This window comes from Nannobrachium achirus (genome assembly GCF_963921795.1).
Source record: "Nannobrachium achirus genome assembly, chromosome: 16".
Lineage (NCBI taxonomy): Eukaryota > Metazoa > Chordata > Actinopteri > Myctophiformes > Myctophidae > Nannobrachium > Nannobrachium achirus.
This window is the reverse complement of record NC_137823.1, coordinates 3,407,522-3,433,708: the sequence shown is the minus strand read 5'-3', so window position 1 is coordinate 3,433,708 and position 26,187 is coordinate 3,407,522. Positions and strand designations below refer to the sequence as shown.

Here is a 26,187-nt window from a genome sequence, read left to right as displayed (position 1 = left end):
AAAGTGGAATCTCCACTGAAAGGCAAGCTCTTCCAAACCCGCAGTGGACTTAGCTGGACCACGGGTATCGAAGGTGTCCCGGCTGGGGACGAAGGAGAGCTTAGGGGCAACGAGTCAGGACAAATGTGCGACGGATACCCTGTCGAGTGGGAAACCGCCAGAGCACTGGCGCGATCACCCTCGGCGGAGAGAGTCCTCTGGCAACATGGCCTGACCGGGTCCTTCAAGGATGCTTACCTGCACGCGGGTTATGAAGCGATGCGGGAACAGGTCATACTGAGGGATCAGGCAATGGCAGAGCCTGCAAGGAGGTTTGTACATTACAACAACACCCCCTCGGATCCCGGTATAACCATGAGGGAAGATTTATCCCCATACCAAGCCAGGCGGGAATATTCATTTCCTTCCAGATTGGCACCCACCCCAATAACAAGCAGCACCAGAATGGGTGCTTCGTTTCGCCCGGAAGGGAACCGGCTCTCGGGCCAAGGCCACCTTTCAGGGGAAGAATCATACGTTAGCGACCTCCTTAGCAAGGCGCAGTTGATGAAGAATTTGACCACGGCGAGAGACCCGGGCGAGACGCAAGCAAACTACTTGCGGAGAACAATCCCTCTATTTGAGGGGTCTATACTCTATCACGATCCAGAGGCAGCCCGCATACTGGGCCATGTCAGGGGCTTGGACGTCCCCGGAGGGGCCTCCCTCGAGTCCCTGAGCTCAATGGACGTGAGAATTCCCGGGGTGAACCCTGGAGAGAGGATGGTGGAAGAATTAGCCACCCTGGTAGCGGAGGGGGAATTGAACTTGGCTGTTGCAGCCGATAAAATCTCCTGCTCCGTGCCTATCAACCAAGCTACCCTCCTGCTGGAGAAGTTGTTCTCTAAAATCCCAGGAGGACTAAACCTGGCCGTGGGCTGTGCCCACTGGACACAGGCGCAGCTACGGACTGAATGTATGAAGTACGATCAGACCAAGGCGCTGCTCTCATTGAAGAAAAAACATGGGAATCAAAAAGGGTCAGAGCAACCCAAGCCGCAAGGCAAGAAGGCCCCGAGGAAAGAAACCCAGCCTAAGGCTGAGACAACCGAGGCCAAGGATTCAAAAAACGGGGAGCGGGGAGCCACCAAGAAGGCTCCCCCGAAAAAGGCTCCGGCGCAGAAACAGGCAGGGAAGGGGGGACCAAAGGTCCCAACATTCCTGCCTGCAGAAGAATGGGCCGCCCTCCCACAGGAGGAGAAGGAGGCACGGATAGCTCTGAGAGCGGCGGCAAGAGCCGCGCGCGAGGCTCAAGAACAGGAGAAGGAACAGTGACCGAGCCTCCCTCAGCTATCATACACCTGACAATAGACCCCACCAAACGACCCCTGTTGAACGCTATAGCAAGCAAGACAAGGGAGTCAGATGGGAAACTTTTGTGTCAGTTAGGGACAGACCAGTATCGTTTAGATACCGGGGCTGAAATAACACTGCACACAGGTATTCCCATTACGGGATCCATGGAGGTGGAACTAGGTGATGGCTCAATCACCACCATGGGGACGGGGGACAAGCATGGAATACACGGGGTCGTTGGCCCCGTATATGCAGAACCCTTGATAGCCCCCAAAGACCTGATCATGATCAACCTGGAGGAAATAACTTCAGATGACTATGAGAAGGAATTCCTTTTCCCCGGTCTTGATACCCCAGAGCCACCTAAGAACGTATGTATTAAATATAGCCTTAAATACATGCGTCCCATAGATGTGGCAAAGGAGATTGAAAAGATTGTGGAAGCGTCGGACGGCCAACAGAAAGACCGAATCAGAGAAATTCTTAAGAGAGGCCGTCATGCGACGCATAAGAATGACGCTGGCAGGGTCGACCCCAAGTATACATATACTATAAGGGGTCGAGTGCCAGACAGACAGCCCCAGCACCGAGTAGACCCTCGGTGCAAAGCCGAGCTTACAGCTACCATTGATGAGCTGGAGCAAGGCGGGCAACTGAAGCGACTGGACTCCGCCCTCACCAACACACCTATCCTAGGGGTTCCAAAACCAGGTGGGGAAGGATGGAGACTAGTACATAATCTCATTGCCCTGAACGCGAGGTCGACCTCGGATACCAGGTCAATGTTCAACATTGCGCAGACAACCAGGAACTTGCCAAATAAACGGTTCAAGTCCTGTCTGGATCTGAAGAATGGCTTCTGGTGTGTGCCAATAGACGAACTGTCCACCCAAAAAACTGCGTTCACCTGGAACGGAGTCTCCTATGGCTGGACCGTTCTGCCCCAGGGATTTAAATCTAGTCCCTGCCACTTTCAGAGTGTCGTTGAGGACATCCTGAAAGGCCTGGATGTCACGGTATATGTGGACGACATTTACTGGACAAATGAGACTGAAGACGAGCACCTTGACCTGCTAGACCAGGTGGTCACCCGTCTGGCATCCTCAGGGCTCAAGATTGGCCTCAAGAAATGCGAAATCGCAAAATACTCTTTGAGGTACCTGGGTTTCAACATAACAGACACTGGGAAATCGGTCAGCAAAGAGTACCTAGAACAAATCGCTGCCCTTCCCCAGCCTACCTTGTTGGCTCACCTGGATCATGCCCTGGGAAAGTGTGGTCACATAATGAACCACGTCCCGGGGTACGCTGCCAAGGCAGCACCCCTACATAGACTCAAGGGAAAGGCACTTCAGGGTAAGAACCCCCGCAACCGGAACATACCGATAGCGGACGCCAAACCCCACTGGTCTATATTCCAAACCCATGTGCTGGAACATTGCACCGATTTGGAGAAAAGAGACCCCGGGAAGCACTTGGAGGTTTTCCCTTGCCTGGAAGGTGAGGGAATAACTCTCAGGTGCATGAACCGTTTGGGCAAAGCCCCATGTCTCTTTTTGTCCATGCAATTCTCCAGCCCAGAGCAGAGATATCCCGACCAAGAGCGAATTCTCTGCGGAGTATTCAAGTTCTTGAACGGACTGAAAGACCTCGCTCAAGACCGAGACGTGATAGTCACCACGGAGTACCCCGCACTGCAGTGCGCATCCAAGGGGACTATCTCAGGGTCACGAGCCATGTCGCAGAGGTGGGGACACTGGGCCGGAATGCTTACTGACCCTCGGGTTAAGTTTATAACCACCGGCACCAAATGTCCCATCGAAGCAAAACCTAAGCCCCAGGCCCCCGTGGAGGAACCCCCCTGGGTCCTGTACACTGATGGGAGCCAGCAGAAGGCCGACGGCGACCGGGCCAAATGGGCATTTGTCCTTAAACACAAGGACAAGACCGTGAAATCATCCTCAGGATGGATTGACGGTTCGGCCCAGATGGCCGAGGTGACTGCCATACTAGAGGGAATTATCACAGCTAGGGGTAAACATATCCACAAGCTGTTGATCGTGACCGATAGTGACTACTGCTACCAAGGTGGGGCTGAGAACCTAGAGTTCTGGGAAGCTAAAGGCTACGAGACAAGCTCAGGCCGCCCCATGGCTCATGGTGAACTCTGGGCTCTCATAGTAGAGCAATCCAAAAACATGAGGCTCTCGTGGAAATGGATTAAGAGCCATACGGATGGAGAAGGCATCCACTTCACCGGGAACCGGGAGGTGGATGCCCTGGCCCAGCGCAGACAGCTGGCCAACGCAGTTGGGCTGAAACGCCTGCGCCTAGCCCTGCCGATGGCGTGGGGCAAAGGCAAGGTGGTGGAAGTGCCCGAAGACGAGGCCGACCACATAATCCGGACGATTCATGTGGGTCTCGGTCACGTGGGCAGCCAAAGGCTACTCAAGTACCTGCGGACGCAGGATTTGCTGATCCCAAAAGCTAGGCAAAGAGCTATCACAGTGCGTAAGGCATGTGAACGCTGTGCCCTAGTCAGGGGCACAAAACCGGAATTTGTACCTCCAGGGCAAATTGCGGTGCCCATAGCGGGCACGAATTTTTCTGCCGATGTGTTTGGGCCTATGTCCCAGACAACGCGGAAAGGACACAAACACGGGCTGGTTATCGCTGATAACGGGCCTGGTGCCATAAGGGTGTATCCTATTAAGACACCTACTGCGGCGATCATTTGCCACTGTATATCCCAATTCCTACGGGAAGAGAACGGGGTACAGTCCCTGCGAATGGACAATGCGACTTATTTTACGCACACTAGCGTTAAGTCTTTGCTGGAGGATGAGGGTATTCAGGTGGAATACTCAGTTCCGTACCATGCTAAGACTAACGGAGTTGCGGAGAGGGCTGTTCGCTCAGTGAAAGAACAGATAATTAAAGAGGGCATGGAGAGCTCTTGGGATGAGCCTTCTCCTCTTCTCAAAATTCACCAATCGGTCAACCTTGGGAGAGAGGAGAAGAGATGTGTGTCCAAAGATAACACGGGTGTCTCTTGTCCTTTCTCCACAGGTGAAGCTGTTTGGGTGCTGAGAAAACCCCTGCCAGGAAACCCCAGCAAGAAGTGTGAATCAAAAGACACCGTTGCTGAGATCCTTGGCCCACATAGGCTTAGGTTGGAGAACTCGGGAATAGTTCATATAGACCAAGTTCGCAAGACCAGGTGAGCACTGAGAAATGGCCGAAGCTTCGGGTTGTACACCCTTAGTCAGGGATGGAGAGGTTGCGCCAGGCATGGGGCAGGTAACTGTTGGTTCTCGTAAGGAGATGCCCTTTGCTTTGGAGTGCGCCAGACAAAAAGTGTTGATCTGTGTAGCGCCAGGACGGTCCCCAGCCTCTGGGGACAGTGGAGTTGGAAAGAGTGCCAGCGCCTGGTTAGGCGTGTCCGATGGAGCGGTGAAGTTGGCCAGAGAGGGTTTCATGCCAACGGTGAGGTCAGTGGTGCATAATCCAAGCCTGGATATGGCAGAGGATGGATGGTTACCTAAACCAGAGTATGTGGCGGGGCCTGCGGGCCACCCCATTCTCTGGCAAAGGTATGGACACAGTCTGGGGAAGTGCATGCTATGCCTGATCCCAGTGACCAACCTGCTGTGGCAGGGTCCATCTCGCAACCGCCCGCCCCAAGTGCCGCATGATAGCAAGCCTCTCCTTCGCCCTGGTGGCGAGGCCTTTACCTTTGGGCCTAAAGAAGGACCCAGGGGATGTAGAGCGTTGGTATGCCCGGGGTGCTACGTCCTGTACGGACCGCGCATTGCTCTGGCTGCCTATCCTGTCATGACCGCTGAAACAGCGGCCAGTTGCTCATGCACATGGCTAGGTTTCGCCCTGGCCAAATGCAAATACCATGAGGGAGTGAAGTTGAACTCAGGTATCCATCTGACCAAGGGCGGTGGTTTCCTGCAAGCCGGTGACGCACCGGTTCGCAAAGGAGCCCACGGCCGTGGAGGTATCACCTTCAAGGGCAGCATGGAGAATCTGGACAGTCTGATGGAAACCTCCCTCGAGCGAACTCTCAGCCTCTCTTTCCCCAGGGCTATGCCCTCCAGGGGATCCAGGTTGTATTCAAACCGTGGTCCAGATACTTTCTGGGTGAAGGACACGGAGGAGCGAGCCAAGCTTTTCCCCAAATATCAGTTGCCTAGCGAAGCTAGCAATATCAAGGGGATGGACCTGCTGCTTGACTGTGCTAGTCTGTTTCGTATGATGCTGGCGGCCAGGGCCCTTCTGGCGATCCCTGGCCTGGTGGCAGTGTCGTTCCAAACAGATATGCCTAAAGATGGCGATACACCTGACTGGTTTACCACAGTCAGCGGGGAGTTAAATGATAAAGGTTTCAGAGAGACCTTATCAATCAAACTCCTGGTGAGGAATGGCCCCGTTGTGACCCGCAAGGGGTCAGGAGGTGAGCCTATCGCTGTGGGGTCTACTATCCGGCCTGCCGGAGGGGGAGAGTACCAATTCGTGGTTTTCTCAATCACTCTGGAGGTGGGGGCTATGCCACATCCCATTAGAGGGATCTCTGTGGACATAACCCCTGGTACCGAGAATCCAGTGGTGGGAGACCCATTAAGGGTCTCACGGATCAAACCACGCAGGGTGCACTTCCAGGGCAGTGCAGGGTTGGGGCCTAAGGGGGATACTCTATGGAAGTTTTTGGCTGGCCTTTCCCTTAAAAAGGAGAGAAGGTCAAAGGATTCCGAGTAATTGATGCTGTTCCACGGCGGGCCCCTAACCTTGTTGCTCTCTCTTTCAGGTAATCCAACCGGTAAGAGAGAGTGAGAGGGGGGGAAGCCGAGATGGATGCCCGCCTGGTCCGTATAGCCCTGTTGGAGGCTCCTGGAATGGGTAGGACAATCACCTTGGCCCGCTCAACGCATCTTGAGGAGTCGAGAGAGGGCCTGATATCCTCGACAGAAGAGGAAACCGTGCAGTCTGGGGAACCAGTAACAGAGCCCGAGGGGATTGCCCCTAGTATGGCTCGCAAGCCCAAGGTTTCCATCACCAACCTAATCACCAGGCACATTATGAAGGGGACCCTTCTGATAATGGCAGTGGTGATGGTGCTGGGATTCGTAAGGGCCCTCAGGTACCCCAAGACTCGCACGGAATGGGAATTCAGAGACCCAACTATCAGAGAGCATGAGGGGGTGCCGGTAGTATACGCACGTATAACCAGCCCTATCCCCTGTGTTCCTGAAAATCTAACTGACCGGTGGTTGGCCTATAATAATTATAAGGCCACAGCACGGGGCAGTAGCCCGCCCGCAGGCGGCTGGGGTGAGCCCCCAGAATGTTCAGTAGCCAGCATGGAACCTGAGTGTTGGGTGCTTGAACCTAGACATGGTTGTAACGGTCATATCACATGGCAGGATCTCAGTGACCAAGTAGACGAGGTATCCCAGGGGGCAGAGGGGGCGGTAGTACTGAGAGTCTACCCATCTGACCCTGTCGGTGAGATATCTACAAGCGTCAAACTGGCCAAAGGGATTCAAAAAGTATACCAATGTACCACGGTCACTGCCCGATCTCGCTACAGCAGTGAGAAGGAGTGGGGACTGTGGGAAGACATATCCAATTGCTCCGATGCCTCAGTGGATGGAGCCGAGGCGGTGGAACTACGGATACATCGCAGAGAGTTAGCCTTGGAAGGGGATATAGCCGCTGAAAAAGTGACTTTGCTCACTGTTTGGCCACCGTCCCCTGAGAGGGAACTCCAAGCGCTGCTGAGCTACGTGTCACCACTGAGGAATGATTCCTCTTCCCCGAGAGCAAGGAGGGCTACGCCTGGCTACAAGCCACCACCGGTCACCGACCAAGCGGGTGGCTGTCCCCACAGAATCACTACCAAATGGTTTAAGTGGATTGTGGGGGTTACCAAGCCAGGCAAGAAGATGTACTCCTACCCACCCGGCTTGCTGTGGATGAAAAATCGGCCGCTCGCTGGTGGGAAAACTCTATACTACATGGACGCTCCGGTGTTATCAGCTGACCAGGTTGGGGCAATAGAGGGTCCATGGGGAACCAAGGTGGTTGATTCATTGCTCACGTGTGTAGCAGCCAAGCTCGACCCCACCGACCTCCCATGGAGGGGACTTACGGTGGAGAAAGTTATCAAACGCCTAGCGAACAAGATGGGGGAACTAATACCCATCTGTCGTGAAGGAAAACGGATGGGGATCCCACGTGACTCCCTAACTGTCCGCACGAATGGGACTATAATCCCTGGTCAATCCTCATGCAGAGTAGACTTCAGAACTATGCTGAGGAGGTTTAGGGTGTTCCCTGACTTGACAGCCTCACAGACCTCGTGGGGTAAATGGGATCATGAAGGGCCTTTAAACAACATAAAAAACTATGCGGGTTTGGGCCTGACGAACGAAGAAGTGAAACTCCTCGATAAGTGCTGGGTTAGACCTGGGAACACAGAGGAGGAAAGGCTGAAGATGTTCCTTCATCAACAGTTTGCGGCCCAAGTTTTGGGATTCCAACTGTATTCATGGCGCCAATTAATCGGGCGGGGTGAAGGGACATCAGGGGCCAACCCTACTCTTTACCCGGGCTCCTTCATGGTCACTCTGGGGGGAAATAACAAAGATCCTCCAGAAGAGACCAGGCCGAACCCTAATATCAATCCGGACAAGACTGAAAGGCCTGTTCGGGAATGGATATTGGATTGGAAGAGGGAAGACCCCCAAAAGCCGTTCTCTAGACTACCAGAAGACGATCGGAACCAAGGAAAAATCTCTCTTCCTCCACCCCTCATATTAGCGAAGAAAACCGACACTGGTTTTATCATGCGCTGGGGGTTGGAACCTACGTACAAGGCCACAGGAGCCCAGGTGGGAGCGTATCCTCAGACTACATATGGTATCAGGGGAAAGCAGTATTGTACCTTGGAAGATCAAAGCCAGTGTACAACCAAAGACACTCATCCAGCAACCCATGTGGATGAAGCAACTTCTGCCATGGTGGATATAGCTTCCACCAGAACCATAACCCACGTGACCGAGGACAATGGTCATGAGGTCGCATGGATCAATTGGGGCCCCCTTAAAAGGGACCAAGCTGCCGAAATAGGTTGTGACGCTAAGAAAATGGTGGCACGATACTATGTCACACGCAATCCTCCTCCCCAGGAGCATGCATGGAACAACATGCACTGGTATGACTCTCCTGTGTTGGAGAAAAAATATGATTCCTGGAGGTGGAGGCCTGTGATAGGAAGACAAGAAAGTGAGTTTGTCAACCCAACAGAGGGAGTCGGGGCACCGGCAATGTTGGTACGTTGCTACCAGGCCTACCCTACGTCTCCACTAGGACCGAAGCAGGACACCCTAGACTGGGCAGGGCGGACTGAACGGTGTGGACACCTTGACTCTGTGTCAGCTAGGCTCTTGGACAAGGGGTTTCCTTACTTCTGGCCGCCCGATGCGTACCTACTGAATCGTTGGGAATTTGCCAACGGTCCATTTTGTAACAACAACGGCAAAGGCAATTGCCATTGTTATGGCACCTGTGGACAGGCTGGTTGGGTGGGAGCCCTTTTAGGGCCATGTGATTCAGTGTTCATGGACTTCGGCACGCCATGGGCTCCCCCATCTGATTACCTAGTCTCAGGGAGGCCATCATTGAATCCGGGGATCGGATGGACGGCCCGAACATTCTCCATGCAGGCCGTGTACCCCAAAACTCATGCAGTCAACATGACTAATGGTACGTGTCACCCTAACCGATGGCCTGAGGCGGATTACCGGAAAAGGCCTAGGACCGGCTGGGGTGATTTCAAGTCGGCCACATTTCTGTTAACCTCAATAGTAGGTTATGCGGCTATCGACATAGGAGAGTCCGTAAAGGAAGGGACTATAGAGGCGTTCGAAGAAGTCACATCTGTATTTCAGACCTCCTGGAGAGTTGTAGCAGGTGTGCTCAAATGGGCTATCCCTTGTTTGATGTTACTGGGATGGCTTATCGTGTTCTCAGTACTGTACCGCCTGGGCCTCCTAGGGGGCGTGGGCAGAGCTCTCAAGGACATGCTGAAATGGATGTGTGCAAAGAGAGGAGGAGCTCAGAGGGAGGGGCGTCCCCTCCCATGAGGAGGAGCCGTGGCCTGAGGCGCTGCATAAAAGGAGCCCCTCAGGCTAGCTCTTGTCATAACTCCCGTTGGCTGTTATATGGACGTTGCTCAGGCACTTAATATTCTGCGTGAAGAATTTAAACCCATCTACGACCTAGCCATGGCCAGCGAGAGACAAGAGCAGATCATCAGCCTGGATGACATGGACGATGACAATCTTCTTGCCATGGATCCTGAGGAAAATGACTTACTTTCCGAGGGCCAACCGGAGGAGGACCGGAGTGGAGCAACCACTCCGGCTCCAATGGATGAACACTCTGAGCCCTCTGGGCTCGAAGGAGGGGCAGTCTGGAGGGTGGTGATTCCTCCCCCTGCCGATACCCAAGACGACGAGGACGAGGAGGCTGGGATGCCCAGAATGCAGCTGTATAATACTAAAGGTGCTAAAATCGCCGATGACAGCCTGAAAATCCCCCAGGTCTGGGAGGACATCGTGGGCATTCGCAGAGGGCATATGTCCAACAAAGATCCGTTCCTGACACCCAACTGGGAGACCTACGTGCTGCTGAAAACTGTTTCCATCAAGCGGTCGGTGATCTACAGCCGCTTGGTGGGAAACAACTGGCGCTCCATCGTTCCTGTGTGCGTGACCACCTACAGGGTCATGCAAAACAACCTACGCTACCGGTCTGGCGAAGTGTGGGCAACTATCGAGACCCAGGCAGCAGGGCGAAACCGCTTCGGCATCCTGGAAACCATCCTGGGCCCCAGGATGATCCGGGGAAAATGGGAGAAGAATTCCCAGGGGATTCGAGAGGTTACTCGAGACCCCAAAGTGTGGCCATCCGATGATGTTGTGGCTGCACTCGAGAAGAACCATGGTGCCAGAGGGGGTGTTAGGGGCCCCGGAGCACCTGCTCGTGACCCCAAGGGTGTGGCACCCAGGTCCTTCAAACCATACTACAATGACCGGGACCACCGTGATGCCCGCCGCAAGGGAGACAACCGCCAGGAGAAGCGCAGAGGATCTGTGGGCTCAGACAGACAGCAGTCACCTGGACCCACTGCCACTGCGGATCGCCAAGCCATGCCACCACCGCCAACACCCCAACAACAACCTCTGCAGCAGATGCAAGCTCCGGTGGCACAGCTTGGGCCTCACATGGCCTTTTATCCCATGCAAAACCTGCAACCTCTGTACCCAGCACCTGCCCCAGTGCAGGCTCCAGCCCAGGCACCTACAACCCCTGTGACCTCTGCCCCAAAGGAGAAGCAGGCCGGGAAGAGGAAGGAGAAACGCAACCACGTTCCTCGCCAGTGAGCTGGTGAAGAAGTAATGTTATGGCCCAATATATTCTCCATATGTTAATCAACAAAAAGGGACATACATTTTATTAAGCAGTTAGTGTGCTAGTACTGTAGATGCATATATACTGCAAATGTAGAAAAGCTTCCTTTAAGCATAGGCTGTTGATTTTTGATATACTGTATAATGTATGCTGTATTTCTGATATACTGTATGTGCATGCGAGAACTACATATGTACGTGGTTTCTTCACTGACATTGGGTAAAGGTTAAAAACTGAATGTACTCATAGTCAGAACATGACATACTGTTTACACTAGCCGCTTCGTTGCCTGCACCTGCGAGGCACGGCCTTGGACTTGGGGTGAAAAAGGGGGGGGTTGTAGATGGTGCCAGGCTGTATCATCGACTCCCCGACATTCCTGTACCGCGCTAACGAACCGTTATCTTCTTATTGCCAACATGAGATAGCGCTTCCTGAGGGAGTAAAGGGCAACATGTCGACTTCTAACATGTGAACCGGAGAACTCCCCAAATTCACGTGGACTGGGGAGTTGGTCTGGCCTTCAACTGTCTTCATTGCGAAACATCGTGCATGTTCATGCATGTACGTGCACAAGCGCGTGCCAAATGTGTGTGTGCTAAACTGAAGCTGTGTGTGTGTAACCCTATTGAGATGTTGTAGCGGAGCACCCTATAAAAGGCTGTGTATCCGTAGCTCAGTGCAGTTCTTTTTTCTGTCTACTTAGAGAGAGTTTGACTCTGTTTAGTTAAGTACACATACTGTACTTCTTTTTGATTTTCATTGCCAATTTCTGTATTGGTGAGCTTATAATTTGTAACTGTTTTTATTCACTAAAGCTTTTTAATTCACTTTTGCTTGGTGTCTGTCTGAATTCATTGTCTAGAGTTTACAACTTTTAAGGTTTTGACTTTTTAACTTCCCTTCGGGGAAGTTCCGCTTCCATGGGAAAGAGGTGTTAACATCTCAGGGCACTCAAAGCAACTTCTGGCTGTTGGAGCTGAGTTAGACTTTTGGTAAGAATCAACAAGTATATTTTCTTAATTTAAAAAGTCTTTCACCTTCTCAGTGACTGACACTGCGCGTGCAGGTGTCAGTTGGGTATGCTTGGCAGACAATAAAATACAAATTCCCAACCCTAACCGGACGGACAGTTTGTCCGCAGTGGGCTCTTTTGTATCAAATAAGTCAAGCTGCTTTTCTCCAAAAAACAGTCCCTGGGAGAAAGCTACAAGGTAACAGTTTCACACTTTATATTGTCTTTGTGGTTTTGGCATTCTCCATCCAGACCTATGGTCTACATTTCTCAAGAAAGGTGCAATATTCTTGGTCTATAAAATAAAGTCGCTGTAGATAGTAATAATATTCACCAGTTAAAGAGGGTTTCATAGACAGTTCAGTCTTTATTCAGAGAAAGTTGTATTTGTACAGTAATAGGTGCATATACAGTAATAGTAGGTTTATACAAATGAGAAAGGTTATAACACCTGTTTGTGTTAACTTAAAGGTATAGTGTAGTGTTAGTGACAGTGACAGTGGTTATTAAAAAGAGATCTGGTAACTTCTTGGGCTTAGGACCTGAGGAGGGTTCCGGGCGGCTTAGAGGAGTGCTTTAAAAGGTGAAAGGGCATTCAGTAACTTCAAGCTCATTACAGGAACATAGAACCTTTTTGGGGGGGAAGTGGGGAACATAGAACCTGGGGAACATAGGGAGGACCCCATACCAGCCACCCGTCTGAGGAAACCCATTTCCTCCGCTTGCACCCGCGACCTTATACTTTCGGTCATGACCCACAGTTCCGACAATTAATCGTGGTGTAAAATTTCATAATGGTGACAGCCCTACACGCTGGATAACTGTGCTCTTATGTCATGCTCTGTGGGGGACACACAGATAGTGGCGGGTCAGAGGACTGACGGAGGAGAAGTTCCCGGCAGAAAGAGAGAATGGAGGCATAGAGGAAGGATGCAGCTGGACGAAGACAAGGCCCCTGTGTCAGGAGGGCTCCGTGTGTGTGTGTGTGTGTGTGTGTGCGTGCGTGCGTGTGCGTGCGTGCATTACTGTAGCGCCGAGGCGCTGGGTCTATTTAGTATTTAGAGCGACTTCGTAGTACACAGCTCCTTCATACAGATAGGGCTGTCACAATTATTACATAATCGTCTAATTATTTGACATAATCGCGATTATTTTTCATAACTGTCAACAATGTTGAAAAATGTTCATATATATTTTTTTAAGTAAAACATTGTGGAATTAGCAGATCTACAAGCTCACGACACGTTGTGAGCTTGTAGATCGGCTATTTCCACTATCAACGTTCTTTTTTAAGTATAAAGTTGTTAAATATGTCAGTAATTTCTTTGTATATTAAAGGAGTAGTTCACCCCCAAAATGACTTTTTTTCCATTGATTAGTCACACCATGGAGACTAGAGTTCAATAATATTTTTGGGTTTTTGTCACATTCCTAAGACAAAAATGTACCCCCATCGATTCCGGATGGGGGTAAATTTATTGTTATCACATTTTTGTCTTAGGAATGCGACAAAAAACTAAAAATATTATTGGTATATAATATTATAATATTATTAATACCCATGGTGTGACTAATCAATGGAAAAAAAGTCATTTTGGGGGTGAACTACTCCTTTAAGCTTATGTGTCATATGTGTCATACAGTATCTGCCATGTGCAACTTCAAAGCCTACAAGCCAAACAGAAATGTAATTGACAAAATCACAATTAAATCGTTAATCGCAATTATTTGAGTGACAATTAATCGTCACGTAAAATGTCATAATGGTGACAGCCCTCCATACAGAACTAACTGTTACGCTTATGTGCCCTTGCGTGGCAGTGTCACGCGTGGAAAATAAAAATGAAAAAGCTTGTACAGCACATCCGCTATTTCTGGTGTGCGACAGTGGCGCGCCACCAAGTATTTTTTGTGTATCCTGCCTGGACTGCATTGAACTGGCTCCATATACATGGCACAACATCAGAGAGAGGATAGACAGTGCTGGAAGAAGACGGAACAGAGACAGAGGGGTAAAAAAAAAGAAAGAGGAGATAGAGAGATGCTTAATGATGGCCAGAGAGGCAGGGACGTACAGAGAATGAGAGGCAGGGGCTGACATTTCTAAAAGGGCCTTTTGGTGGAAATATCGAAAAAAGCAGACCTCCAAGCTCACAACACGTCGCTCTGCGACGCGTTGTGAGCTTGGAGGTCGGCTATTTTCCATGCTTGATTTCTACACAGAGAGGACACTTCTTTCAACATAAGATGCTGCATTCAAGTTCAGGAGAGTTTGGACAAGGCAATTCTCTTGAATGCTGCCTTCAAGTATGGCATGGAAAGAGGGGCATTAGCATTTCTTTCACCTTAGTAAAAACTGCATTCATGGTCTGGAGAGGGCACTTTTTAGACTGTTAAAAGGGCAGGGGCTCAAGCCCCCTTTGATGTCTATGTGTGCACGTGCCTGCCAGAGAGAGAGAGAGAGAGACTCACCCTTGGCACTGGAGGTCCGTGGTCGTCCAGAAATGTAGATTCACCTGCGAAGACAAGAGGAAGCAAAGAATTCAGGATTCTCAGTGCAAGCATTTTTTGACCACTTTGACCCTGGTGTCAGAGAACTGGCCAATGGCCAAAATCAGAAGGAGAAAAAGAACATCCAAATTCGAAGGCTGCGTCGCGACATGTAGAGATTGTAGATTGGCTATTCTAGTAATAGTAGGGGGAAATAAGGGCAAAAAATTGCCAAATCGTTACTCGCTGTGCCAAATCTTATGCTTTTTGGAGATTCTTTTTGTCTTTTGAGTCAATGGTCAACAGTTTAGGCGGCCATATTGAATTTTGTCCATAACTCACTTCCTGTTTAAGATTATTTTGGGCACCCCTTCTAGGATGTCCTAGGATGACCCAAGGGACATCTGTACCAAATGTGGTGCTTGTATCCAACGCGTAACGATTCGGCCCTTATTTCTCCCTACTATAAAAGTAAACGAATTCACAACGTGCTGTACAGTGGACACAATATAAACAAGTTGAACAGGGTAAAATAACACAATTGAGTAATAATACAACAGGAAATAAAGAAAAAAACAATGACCTGAACAAATGAGAGCGGTAAAAACGCCATGTGATAGAATGCATTCGAAACAAATGTGTTTTCAACACAGTTACTATCAAAACCTCCACCGGCTGTATGTCAATCTGTTTGTCAGTCTGTCAGTCAGTCTGTCCGTCACGTCACACTTTTCCCCTACTCATATCGCCACCGTTGCCCCTATCCATGCCGAACTTTGCACAGCACACACATTCATTGGCTGCCAAACCACAACCCCCACCCCTCATTTCTCACATGACCCTCTTCTAGCGCCACCATGAGGCTGATTCTTGCAAAACACATTTTTGGACACTGCTCCTACAGATTTTGCCCTGAAACCACGCAAAGCGGTACACACTACACAGTATCTCTAAAGTCATGTCATCAACATGGATCTGTCCCATTTCCCATATTCCCTCCTGAATGGCTACCATTGCCTTCTAGAGTTTGTGTATGCGACCTGATGGTTGCTTAGGGAGTCTTACTGGTATAGTCAGTTGAATAAAAATGGGTCTTCACAGCCTCATAAAGTGTCATCATATTATAAAGAGAGAGACACAGAGAGAGAGAGAGAGAGAGAGAGAGAGAGAGAGAGAGAGAGAGGGGGAGAGAGAGAGAGAGAGAGAGGGAGAGAGAGGGAGAGAGAGAGAGAGGAGAGGAGAGATCGCCGGGAGATCGGAAATCGGGGAGATCGGGCCGATTTCAAAAGATCGGAATCGGGAGAAAAAGATCGGGAAACACCTTGTCTTTATATATTTAAAACGATTTAAGCTGATGAGCTTTATTTTTATTTATTTGTTTTGATACAATTCTGCACTAAGTGAAAAAAGAAGACTGGATAGAATGGATACTGTTATTTAAATAAAATAAAATAAAAACCTTAAGGGACAACATGAAAGTATTTTTTATTTTTCCTTAATGCATTGCCGAAAGATCGGATCAGGAAGGATCGGGATCGAATGGGCAGAAAAAATATGTGTTCGGGATCGGGAGCAAACAAAAACGTGATCAGGACATCCCAAGTTCCAGCCATCTCCTACAGTGCGCAGAGAGAGACGTGTGGGGCACAATGGGAGCCTTTCAAGGCTGCCTTTAACCCATTGGATCTGTGCTCCCCTTTCAGTCACCTCTCCAAATCCAGGCCCAGGCTGTACCACACTGGCCTTTTCTTCCACGGCACGCGACGCCTGTTCCGAGACACAGAGACGCTGTGCCTGCCATCACCTCAGGAGGAGGAGAGGAGAGAGAATGAGAAAACCCCAGAACGTCAGAAAGAGAAAGAGGGAGAGAGACACACACATATGCAGGGGTGTCGCACCAAATTCTGGGCCCTGGGCACTTTAGCTATTGAAAAATGGCAGATATACAAGCTCACAGTCGAATATTCGCTTATTTTTATTTTATTTTATTTTATTGTTTCCTCTTGAAAAAATATATAGTTTATAAAGCTTGGCTAGATAGGAAGTCATAAGAATGAGTTGTCAATGCCCCTGGTGGATGAATTTGTTAATGCTCTATACCAGGGGTTCTCAAACCTTTTTAGCCAGTGACCACCAAAATAAACATATTTGAACTGGGGACCCCCACCCTGACAAGCACTTGGAATTGTAGGCATTACATTTAATGTGACGACTCGGTTCCGCAGATAAATATTGTGAAAATAGCCGGTCTACATGCTCACGCTGCAAGCTTGTAGATCTGCTATTTTTTTTTAAATCGTGAAAAGTCTTTAATATTTTGAAAAACCTTTGTTTCTATGTCAGTGTGGTGCTCAAACCTTTTCGTGTTAAGGACCCCCAAAATGATATGCATTTGGTCACGGACCCCCATCTCAAAATATTTAGTTCCAGGGACCTGTTATAGAATTCTTTAGACATACTATACTAATAATAATATGAATAAGTTGAATTTCCAGAGAGTGGAGTGCAATGAGAACAATATTTTATTACAATATAATCAAGAGCTCTGAGCGGCACACATGTGTGTCCAGGGCTCCAGACTAACTTTTTCACAGGTAGCACTGGTGCCACCTACCTTTTCATTAGGTAGCACCACCTGAAATTAGGTAGCACCACCTTTTTCTTTTTATAGCGTGGTATTAATATATAGCCTTAATACCTTCCAACGTAAAAAAGACAGTAAAAGGACTTATTTGGGTTGTTCCTTTTAGGCAGGGTGTTTAACAGTACTTGTACTGTACTACATTTCTATTGTAGCCTATTGGCTATACTTGTACTGTTCTCCATATTTGTCTTATAAAATAATCAATCAATCAATCAATCAATCAAAAGCCTTATCATGCTGATGATGGTTGTGTTAATTTAATCTGAACTTCAGGTTTCTCTGCATGAGCAGCAGTAGCTGACAAAATAGGTCAGCATTAAGGCTGTGATATTAGGAAAGCCTTCGATATTCAATATAATGTTGATGATGCTCATAAGTAAAAAAAAAAAAAAAAAAAAAAAAACAATTATTGCGACCGTCAGGGAGCAGTTTACTATGAAAACCTCCACCGGCCGTCCGTCCGTCGGTCGGTCGGTCACACGTCACACCTTTGCCCTGCTCATATCTCCGCATCAGTATATAGGGCTTGTTTGTTTATTGTATGACATCACGCCACATCATCAGCTGTGGACTCTGTGATGTCATCGTATCGCATCAGTATATAGGGCTTGTTTGTTTATTGTATGACATCACGCCACATCATCAGCTGTGGACTCTGTGATGTCATCGTATCTCCATATATGGCCATCTCCGTATATGGAGATATAAGTCGTCCATGCCCAAGTATGGGCTGGTGAGGTCAGACTTTGTGTGATGCGTAGGTTATCTCCATCCATATATGGAGATTCAGCATTCCAGGCAATGCTCTCTTCCCTGGTGAGAATTGCCCCTTTATATAGGGCTTGTTTGTGTATTGTATGACATCACGCCACATCATCAGCTGTGGACTCTGTGATGTCATCGTATCTCCATATATGGCCATCTCCGTATATGGAGATATAAGTCGTCCATGCCCAAGTATGGGCTGGTGAGGTCAGACTTTGTGTGATGCGTAGGTTATCTCCATATATGGAGATTCAACATTCCAGGTGTAACTATGGCTACCCGTATGACGTGAGAGGTGGAGGTTGTGATATTTGTGGAGATAAGCGACCAACGGTCGCTTATCTCCCGATTAGGGAGTCTTACTGGTCTAGGCTAACAAAGGCAATATAATACCTAGAACTTTGACTTTCAGCTGCATGATTGCACTACTTAGACTACAGTATATGCCATAATAGGCCTGCTGCCATTCAGGATAGAAAAATAAAAATGTCCTTATGGTTTTGGAGTGAATTAAGTAGAAGTCAGTTTCAAGAGGAGATACTGGGAAGTAGCTATCTTGATACAGTATCAACAGAAAACGTTCACTTGGGCATGCACAAACGCCAACACACGCACGCACGCACGCACACACACACACACACACACACACACACACACACACACACACACACACACACACACACACACACACACACACACACACACACACACACACACACACACACACACACACACACACACACACACACACACACGCTACGCTACGCTAAAGACAGAAGTTTACAGGTGCCGTTAATTTCAGCTAATTGTCTTTGAAGTGAAAATGCGCATTTTGGGCACTGAGGAATTTAATGAGCCACAGCGGTTTTCAACCCCAATGCGCACAGTAACAGTAGGTTTAATGTAACCTACGGTTGAAAACAATCACGAGCGATTGCTAATCAAAGCAAGCTAATCTAATAGCAAAAAACCCACAGCCCCATATAAATTATCCAGTTCGAGATGACAGAAAAAGCAGGGTTATACAAAGAAAGGTATGTGAGAATGACTGAGATCTATCCATAGTGAGCAAGAGAGTCTGTCTGTGTGACTCCACGTGAGAAGTGAGGAGCCCATGCGACGCTAGCTTGTGTCCGTGTGTGCATCTCTCCCATCTCTCCTCACCCTGTCTGTGTGTGTGTGTGTGTGTGTGTGTGTGTGTGAGTGAGAGACGGAGAGAGAAGGGAGGGGAGGGGAGGGGAGGGGCAAGGACTGGAGCAGGGAGAGAGAGCTAGGGAGCGAGAGAGAGAGAGAAGAGATCCTCGTTCGGGGATTTTTTCATCCTCCTTCAAGTCGCGCTCGTGCGACCTGGTTGAATTTTAACTCGCACTTTATGAAATTAACTCGCATATGCGACTTAATAGCTCGCACCCTGGAGCCCTGTGTGTGTCGCTCAGAGCTCTTATTATTAGTATAGTATGTCTAAAGAATTCTATAACAGACCCCCCCCCCCCCCCCACCCCAGAAGCAAAATTTGAGTCACGCTTAAAAAACACATATATTCAAAGATTTGCACATGTTTTCACGACTTTTCAAAGTGCCGCGTTGTGAGCTTGTATATCTGCTATTTTTCAATAGCTAATGTATAAAATAATGAATGCCCCTCCACCTTGGGCCCTAGTAACTCAGTCCCCCCCTTTGGGCCGCCCCTGCACATATGGGAGAAAAAAAAGAGAGAGTAAAAATAAATGGGAAGCGATCAAAATCGCAAGAAGTCAAAGTGTTGAAAGGAGCTCCTCTTAAACATAACAAACCGATGAAACCAGTGACAAATGAAAACTCACACGAGAACACATGATTCACTGTGCCTTCGCCAAAGCTTTGCTCACTTGGCGCAGCACGCAGGTAGAGTTATGAAGTCCTGTTGGAAGTGCATTGTATGGCTTAGTAAGTACTGTTTATACTGTGTCAGGCTCTGGGCAAATTACTCTTACATTGACATATAATCTGGCTCGTTTTGGCCCGAGCTATAACGTGCATGCACCGACATAGAAAACGTGCAGTTTAAGGCGTGCATGTACTTGCACAATCGCACGTGCACCGTGCGCGCGGCCACGCACACACAAACGCACGCGCGCGCACGCACGCGCACACACACACACACACACACACACACACACACACACACACACACACACACACACACACACACACACACACACACACACACACACACACACACACACACACACACACACACACACACACACACACACACACACACACACACACACACACACACACACACACACACAATGGGGGTCCATCGCTAAATAAGTATTAGAGGTCCTTACCTTGACATGAAAATATTTGAGAAACACTGTCTGTGTCTGTCTGTGTGTGTGTGTGTGTGTGTGTGTGTGTGTGTGTGTGTGTGTGTGTGTGTGTGTGTGTGTGTGTGGCCGCGCGCATGGTGCACGTGCGATTGTGCAAGTACATGCAGGTGCGTGTGTGTGTGTGTGCGTGTGTGTGTGTGTGTGTGTGTGTGTGTGTGTGTGTGTGTGTGTTTGTGTGTGTGTGTGTGTGTGTGTGTGAGAGAGAATGTACAAACATTCCTGTGTCAAACCCACCATGCTTCATCTCTGTACTGAAAATCCAGAAATCTTTGCACATCTCTCTGCTAATACACCAGATGTTGTTGTTGTCAATGAAGGAGACAAATCAGTTTCCATTCTTGAAGTGGCCTGTACCTTTGATTCTAGCTTAGAGGAAGCCTTTATGACCAAAGTCATTAAATACCAGCCGCTCCTACGAACCATCACAGAGCTAGGCTATAGGTGCAATCTATTTGTGTTCATCTTTGGCAGCCTTGGACACGTACATAGGTTGGTTGTAAGAGGCTTCCAACAACTTGGGATGCCAAAAAAATCAGCTAAACGGCTTGCACAGTTCTGTGCAATCTCTTCTACTATCGGTAGTCGCCAAATAATATTTGGCGACAAATAATATTTGGCGACTACTGCCATATTATGGCGAAGGCGTTGTTACTTGTACCCTTGAACGCTGTGTGGTGATTGGATATTTGTCCAGGATTTTCTGACTGTATTATTTACAGCACCTTGTAATATTTGTGTCCTTGTACTGTATCCCTTATGTGGACATAAATAAATGATTGAAATGTGTGTGTGCGTGCGCGTGCGTGTGTAAGTGCGTCTTCTTGAGGAATGTAGAGGGAGCCTTGCCTTTTGCAGATCGCACCGAGAGGCATCTGAGGTCGCGGCGGGGCGGGAAACCCTGTGAGAAACAGACATCTCAGTTCCCTCTCCTGTCATCCATCATGGACGAACCCCTGGGCGTGCTTCTCATTAGCGCCTTGGATTGGGGATTTGGAACTAATTCTTTCCAGGGCACCGGGCCTCGTAACAGGCCCACAGCTGCCACCCCCACCACCCACACACAGAGAGAGAGGAGTTTGAAGAACTTTTAATCCATTTAGGCCTAGAATTATTGAATGCTTTAACCAGTGAAAAATAGCAGATATACAAGCTCTCTGCAAGCTTGTAGTTCTGCTATTTTTGAAAAAAAAGTTGTGAAAATGTGTGCAAATCTTTGAATATATGTATTTTTAAAGGGAACGTTTGTAACGCAAATCTTGCTTCTGGGGGGGTCCCTAGAACTAATTTGAGATGGGGGTCCGTGGACAAATACACATCATGTTGGGGGTCCTTCACGTGAAAAAGTTTGAGCACCACTGACATAGAAACATAGTTAAAAAAGATAGTTATAGAATCGGGTCAAAAATTCGAACTTTGACGATTAAAAAAAATAGCAGATATACAAGCTCACAAGCTTGTATATCTGCTATTTTTTAATAGTTAAAGCAGTCTAAATGGGTTAAAAACCACAGCGAAGACGTAGCCCATTCTTCTCTCCGATTCCCCCATTAGGAAAACTGCTCTAATTACCTCGGGAATGAGAACATGTGTCTCATTGTGCACTTAAACCTCTCCTTAAACCTAGTGATCCAAAATGCCGCGGCACGACTGGTCTTCAACCAGCCAAAGTTCTCACGTCTCCCCCCTTCTCCGCTCCCTCCACTGACCGGTTGCGGCTTGCACTGAATACAAAACACTGATGCTGACCTTCAAAGCAGGCCAAAGGTACGGCTCCTCCATACCTCCAAAGCCTGATCAACCCCTACAACCTCACCCGTTCACTCAGATCAGCCAACACAGGGATGCTGACAGAACCCCAGGACAAAAATCCACTCGTCCTAGAGAGTTTGCCCTCCTGGCCCCCAAACTGTGGAATAAACTCCCTGTTCGAACTTAGAACTACAGACTCACTCCCTAGTAGTGATGCGTGGGCCGACCCGGTGCCCCCACCCGCCCGCCAACCCGCCTGCATGCGGGTGGGTGGGTCAAGGTTTCAGACTCAATTGGCGGGCAGAGGGTGGGCGGGTTATCACCACTCTCATGTGCAAAAAATAAATAATTATAATCATCTGTTCTTATTTGCCTTTTATTCTTAATAAGAGTAGGCCTATAAGAATAAGAATACAACGTTTTGAATACGAGCACGAGCGAGCGAGTTTTAAAATGCGCCAGAGAGGAGCGAGGTTTCTCCTCCGCTCCTTGGTGCGAGGACCGTCCCAATTCCGCTCCTGTTGGGGCCGCGAACCACATTTTGCCAACATTTGACACAACGTGATCACAGCAGAAGAATGCACAAACAATTCAGCGTGTGTCGCTGATCAGGATTTCACTTATGTCTCTGTCATGATGTCATCCACACAAGTCCGTTTATAAATACTTTGTGTCGGTTAAGTTATATAACCAGCCAGTCAACGGATACGATTTGAAACGATGATTTGCGGGTTGCGGGGCGGGCGGATTCGTTGATTTGTATATTGTTCTGCGGCGCGGGCGGGCGGGTTACGTTCCGTGCGGGCTGTGGGCCGTGCGGGTTATGAAAAAAACCTGAGCCGCGCATCACTACTCCCTAGCTTCCACCGTGGACTGAAGACTCACCTCTTCAGACTCCACCTAAACCCATAGCACTACTGTAACACTCCCCTTCCCTCAATGACAATCAATGACCATACATGAAGCTAGATAGTATTTATTTTAGGTTTTTGGTTTTTGGTCTACCCATGTTATTGTTTTTAGATTGTGCTTATTATAGTAAAATATGTATTACCTGCTTATTGTAAGTCGCTTTGGATTAAAAGCGTCTGCTAAATGTCTAAACTGTAAACGGTCATTGGAGGACCTCTCCCTTTAAAGGTAGGTAAGTGATTTAATTTAATTCAAATAATAACAGAATGGGTCTGTGTTCTGATAGCACTGGTTCATGTTTGGACCAAAGAAGCAGTTTCAGTTTCTGTTCCTCCAATCATGGTCAAGTTGCCACTTGATCATGATTGGAGGAAGGCCCCCACCTTGTCACCTACATGAAAACTGAAACTTTAAGATGTTCCTTGCTTTCCTAGAGGTTTATCGCCTTACGTATATGACGTTCCCACGTCTAAAGATTCGTGCAAAACATTCAAGACCAGTGTGACTCGTGACCCGCTGGCCTCTTCCACACTAGACTGGGAAGGACGAGTTCCTGCTTACCTAGAGGTCATAACCTGGGGGCGAGGGGGGGGGGGGGGGGGGGGGGCGGGGGAATACAGCAGTGGGTGTACCGCTGGGGGACATGGACGTGCAGAGAATGTTAGAGAGGCAGGGGCTGAAATTTCTAAAAGGGCACTTTTGGTGAAAACATCGAAAATAGCAGACCTCCAAGCTCACAACGCGTCGCACTGCGACGTGTTGTGAGCTTGGAGGTCTGCTATTTTCAATGCTTGATGCCACACTGAACTAAGCATAATCAAGCCAATATGTGACATAATGGCATGGATTTCTACACAAAGAATGCAATTCGTTCAACATAGGATGCTGCATTCAAGTTCAGGAGAGTTTGGACAAGGCAATTCTCTTGAATGCTGCCTTCAGATATAGCATGGAAAGAGGGCATTAGCATTTCTTTCACTACAGTAAAAACTGGAGAGGACAATTTTTACAGACGGATAAAAGGGCAGGGGCTCAAGCCCCCTTTGATGTCTATGTGTGCACGTGCCTGCAGGGGGAGGTGTGTCATGAGATTACAGTCTGAAAGACTGACGGTCAATGTCAATTTAGGACGCGTCACACGCCCCCCTTTTAGGGGTCTCCGTAACCCAGAAACCCAACGAGAGCTGCGTGTGTTTGTGTGTGTGTGTGTGTGTGTGTGTGTGTGTGTGTGTGTGTGTGCTTGTGCATGCATGTCTGGGTCAGGAGAGACAGTAAGTGGACCTGTGTTAAGCACAAGGATGTAAGCTTAATGGTTAATTGGATTACGGCGTCACAAGATCCAGCTTGTGGAAGCAGCTGCATTCCCGTCGCTCGCTGTGTTTTTATCTCATCCATACGACATCGTGGACGACACATCCTCCCAGTGCAGGATTTGAGTCAAATCCATAAATAACTCAAATGTTTTTTTCTTTCTGAATGTCTTCTTCACCAGTAAGACTCCCTAATCGGGAGATAAGCGATAGGGCTGTCACGATATGACATTTTACATGACGATTAATTGTCACTCAAATAATTGGCGATTAACAATTTAATTGATAATTACATTTCTGTTTGGCTTTTAGGCTTTGAAGTTGTACATGGTAGATATACAAAGAAATTACTGACATATTTGACAACTTACTACTTAAAAAATGTCTTTGATAGTGGAAATAGCCGATCTACAAGCTCACAACGCGTCGCGATGCGACGCGTTGTGAGCTTGTAGATCTGCTATTTCCACTATTTCGGACATTTTTCAACATTCACGATTATGACGATTATGACAAAATAATTGCGATAATGTCAAATAATCACGATTAGACGATTATGTAATAATTGTGACAGCCCTAATAAGCGACCGTCAGGTCGCATGCACAAACTTTAGAAGGCAATGGTAGCCAATCAGGAGGGAATATGGGAAATGGGACAGATCCATGTTGATGACATGACTTTAGAGATACAGTGTGCCGCTTTGCGTGATTTTAGGCCAAAATCTGTAGGAGCAGTGTCCAAAAATGTGTTTTGCAAGAAAAAAACATTTTGACACTGCCACAACACTAAAAACAGAATACCATACCATAACAGGTCGCTGCTACTTCATTTTCAGACTGGCATGCCAATAAATGCTACAATCAAGATTTACTGTACACTGTATCGCCATAATAGGATGCACAATGCATATGCTAATACATACTTTGTAATAACCCATATCTACCCACATATACCAGCCTCTACTGTATAGTGTTTCTTACGGTGTTTATGTTATGTATATCGGCTATTTGTTGAAAATAGCAGATCCACAAGCTCACAATGTGTCAATGTGTTCATTTTGATTAACTAATGTAGCTGGGGTGTGTGTGCTCTCTCCACACACACACTTACGCACGCACACAGCACGTTTTCACCTACAACCACAGCGACTATAGATGCCAAACAGAGCGCTCCAGAAGCATTTCATTGACTGAGTCCAAGGCAGTCAGCAGGATGTGGTGAATGAAGAGACAAACGTTCCTCTCCGGACCCCATAATCTCGCCGCACACGTTTTTGGAGCGTTCCATCCTAGCGCTCAGGGACGTGCCGGCCATTGGGAAAAGCGGGACAACTCCCGAACGGCCGGTTCATTCCCGGCCGGTCCAGGCCGGCCATTAGGAAAAAAATAAAAATAAAATGTCGGGCCTTTGTTTCCATTTTGGGGGCTGGGCGGCCAACAAAGTAAATCGTCACTGTCGGGCAGAAACCTCGTATCTCCAAGTTTCAAATGTATAATTTTTTTCGCAAAGCAAAGCCCTGCTTCATCATACAAGGCCGTCGCACAAAAGTAGTGAAAACAGCAGATCTACAAGCACACAACGCCTCGCGGGTGCGAGGCGTTGTGTGCTTGTAGATCGGCTGTTTTCACTAGTTTAAATCATTTTTAAAATGATAAATACAAAACAAACGGTTTTGGACATACAAGGTTTCCACCCGACAACGACGAAATATAACTCATATAATTGGCCCACTGGCTTGTCACTTGTCATGATCTGAAATGGCAAATCTTTGAGTAGCAGCAGCAGCGCTATAGAGAGGGATCTCTATCTGTAGCACGCTATGAGGGCCTCTCCAACTCTTTTTCCCGGGCTGAATCAGGGGCCCAGCACGTCCCTGCTAGCGCTCCTCTCTCCCCGAACAAAGAGAGAATGTCCTGTAAAAACTTGGGCCGTGCAGCGCGACGCCGCTCGCTCCCTCCTCCCGCCCGTGTCGTTAACATCCATTCCTGTGCGGTTTTCCTCTCCCTGCCACCGTAGCCTATTCTGGGACGTGTTCTCCGCTAAGCCCTACTTTACTGAAGTCACCAATTTCACCAGGCAAAATGAAACGGTCTGCGCTTCTAAATGGC

At 48.3% G+C, this 26,187-nt stretch overlaps 1 protein-coding gene across 1 annotated transcript in view; it reads right to left on the bottom strand.

Annotated features, from left to right (window-relative positions):
* The window catches only part of usta (uronyl 2-sulfotransferase a), a gene marked incomplete at both ends in the record, with an annotated part of 196,931 nt that overhangs the window by 82,919 nt on the left and 87,825 nt on the right, over window positions 1-26,187 (bottom strand). Inside the window, one exon of the mRNA XM_080744165.1 lies at window positions 14,306-14,349. Coding sequence (XP_080600291.1) covers window positions 14,306-14,349 — 44 coding nt within the window. The remainder of the gene's footprint in view (window positions 1-14,305; window positions 14,350-26,187) is intronic.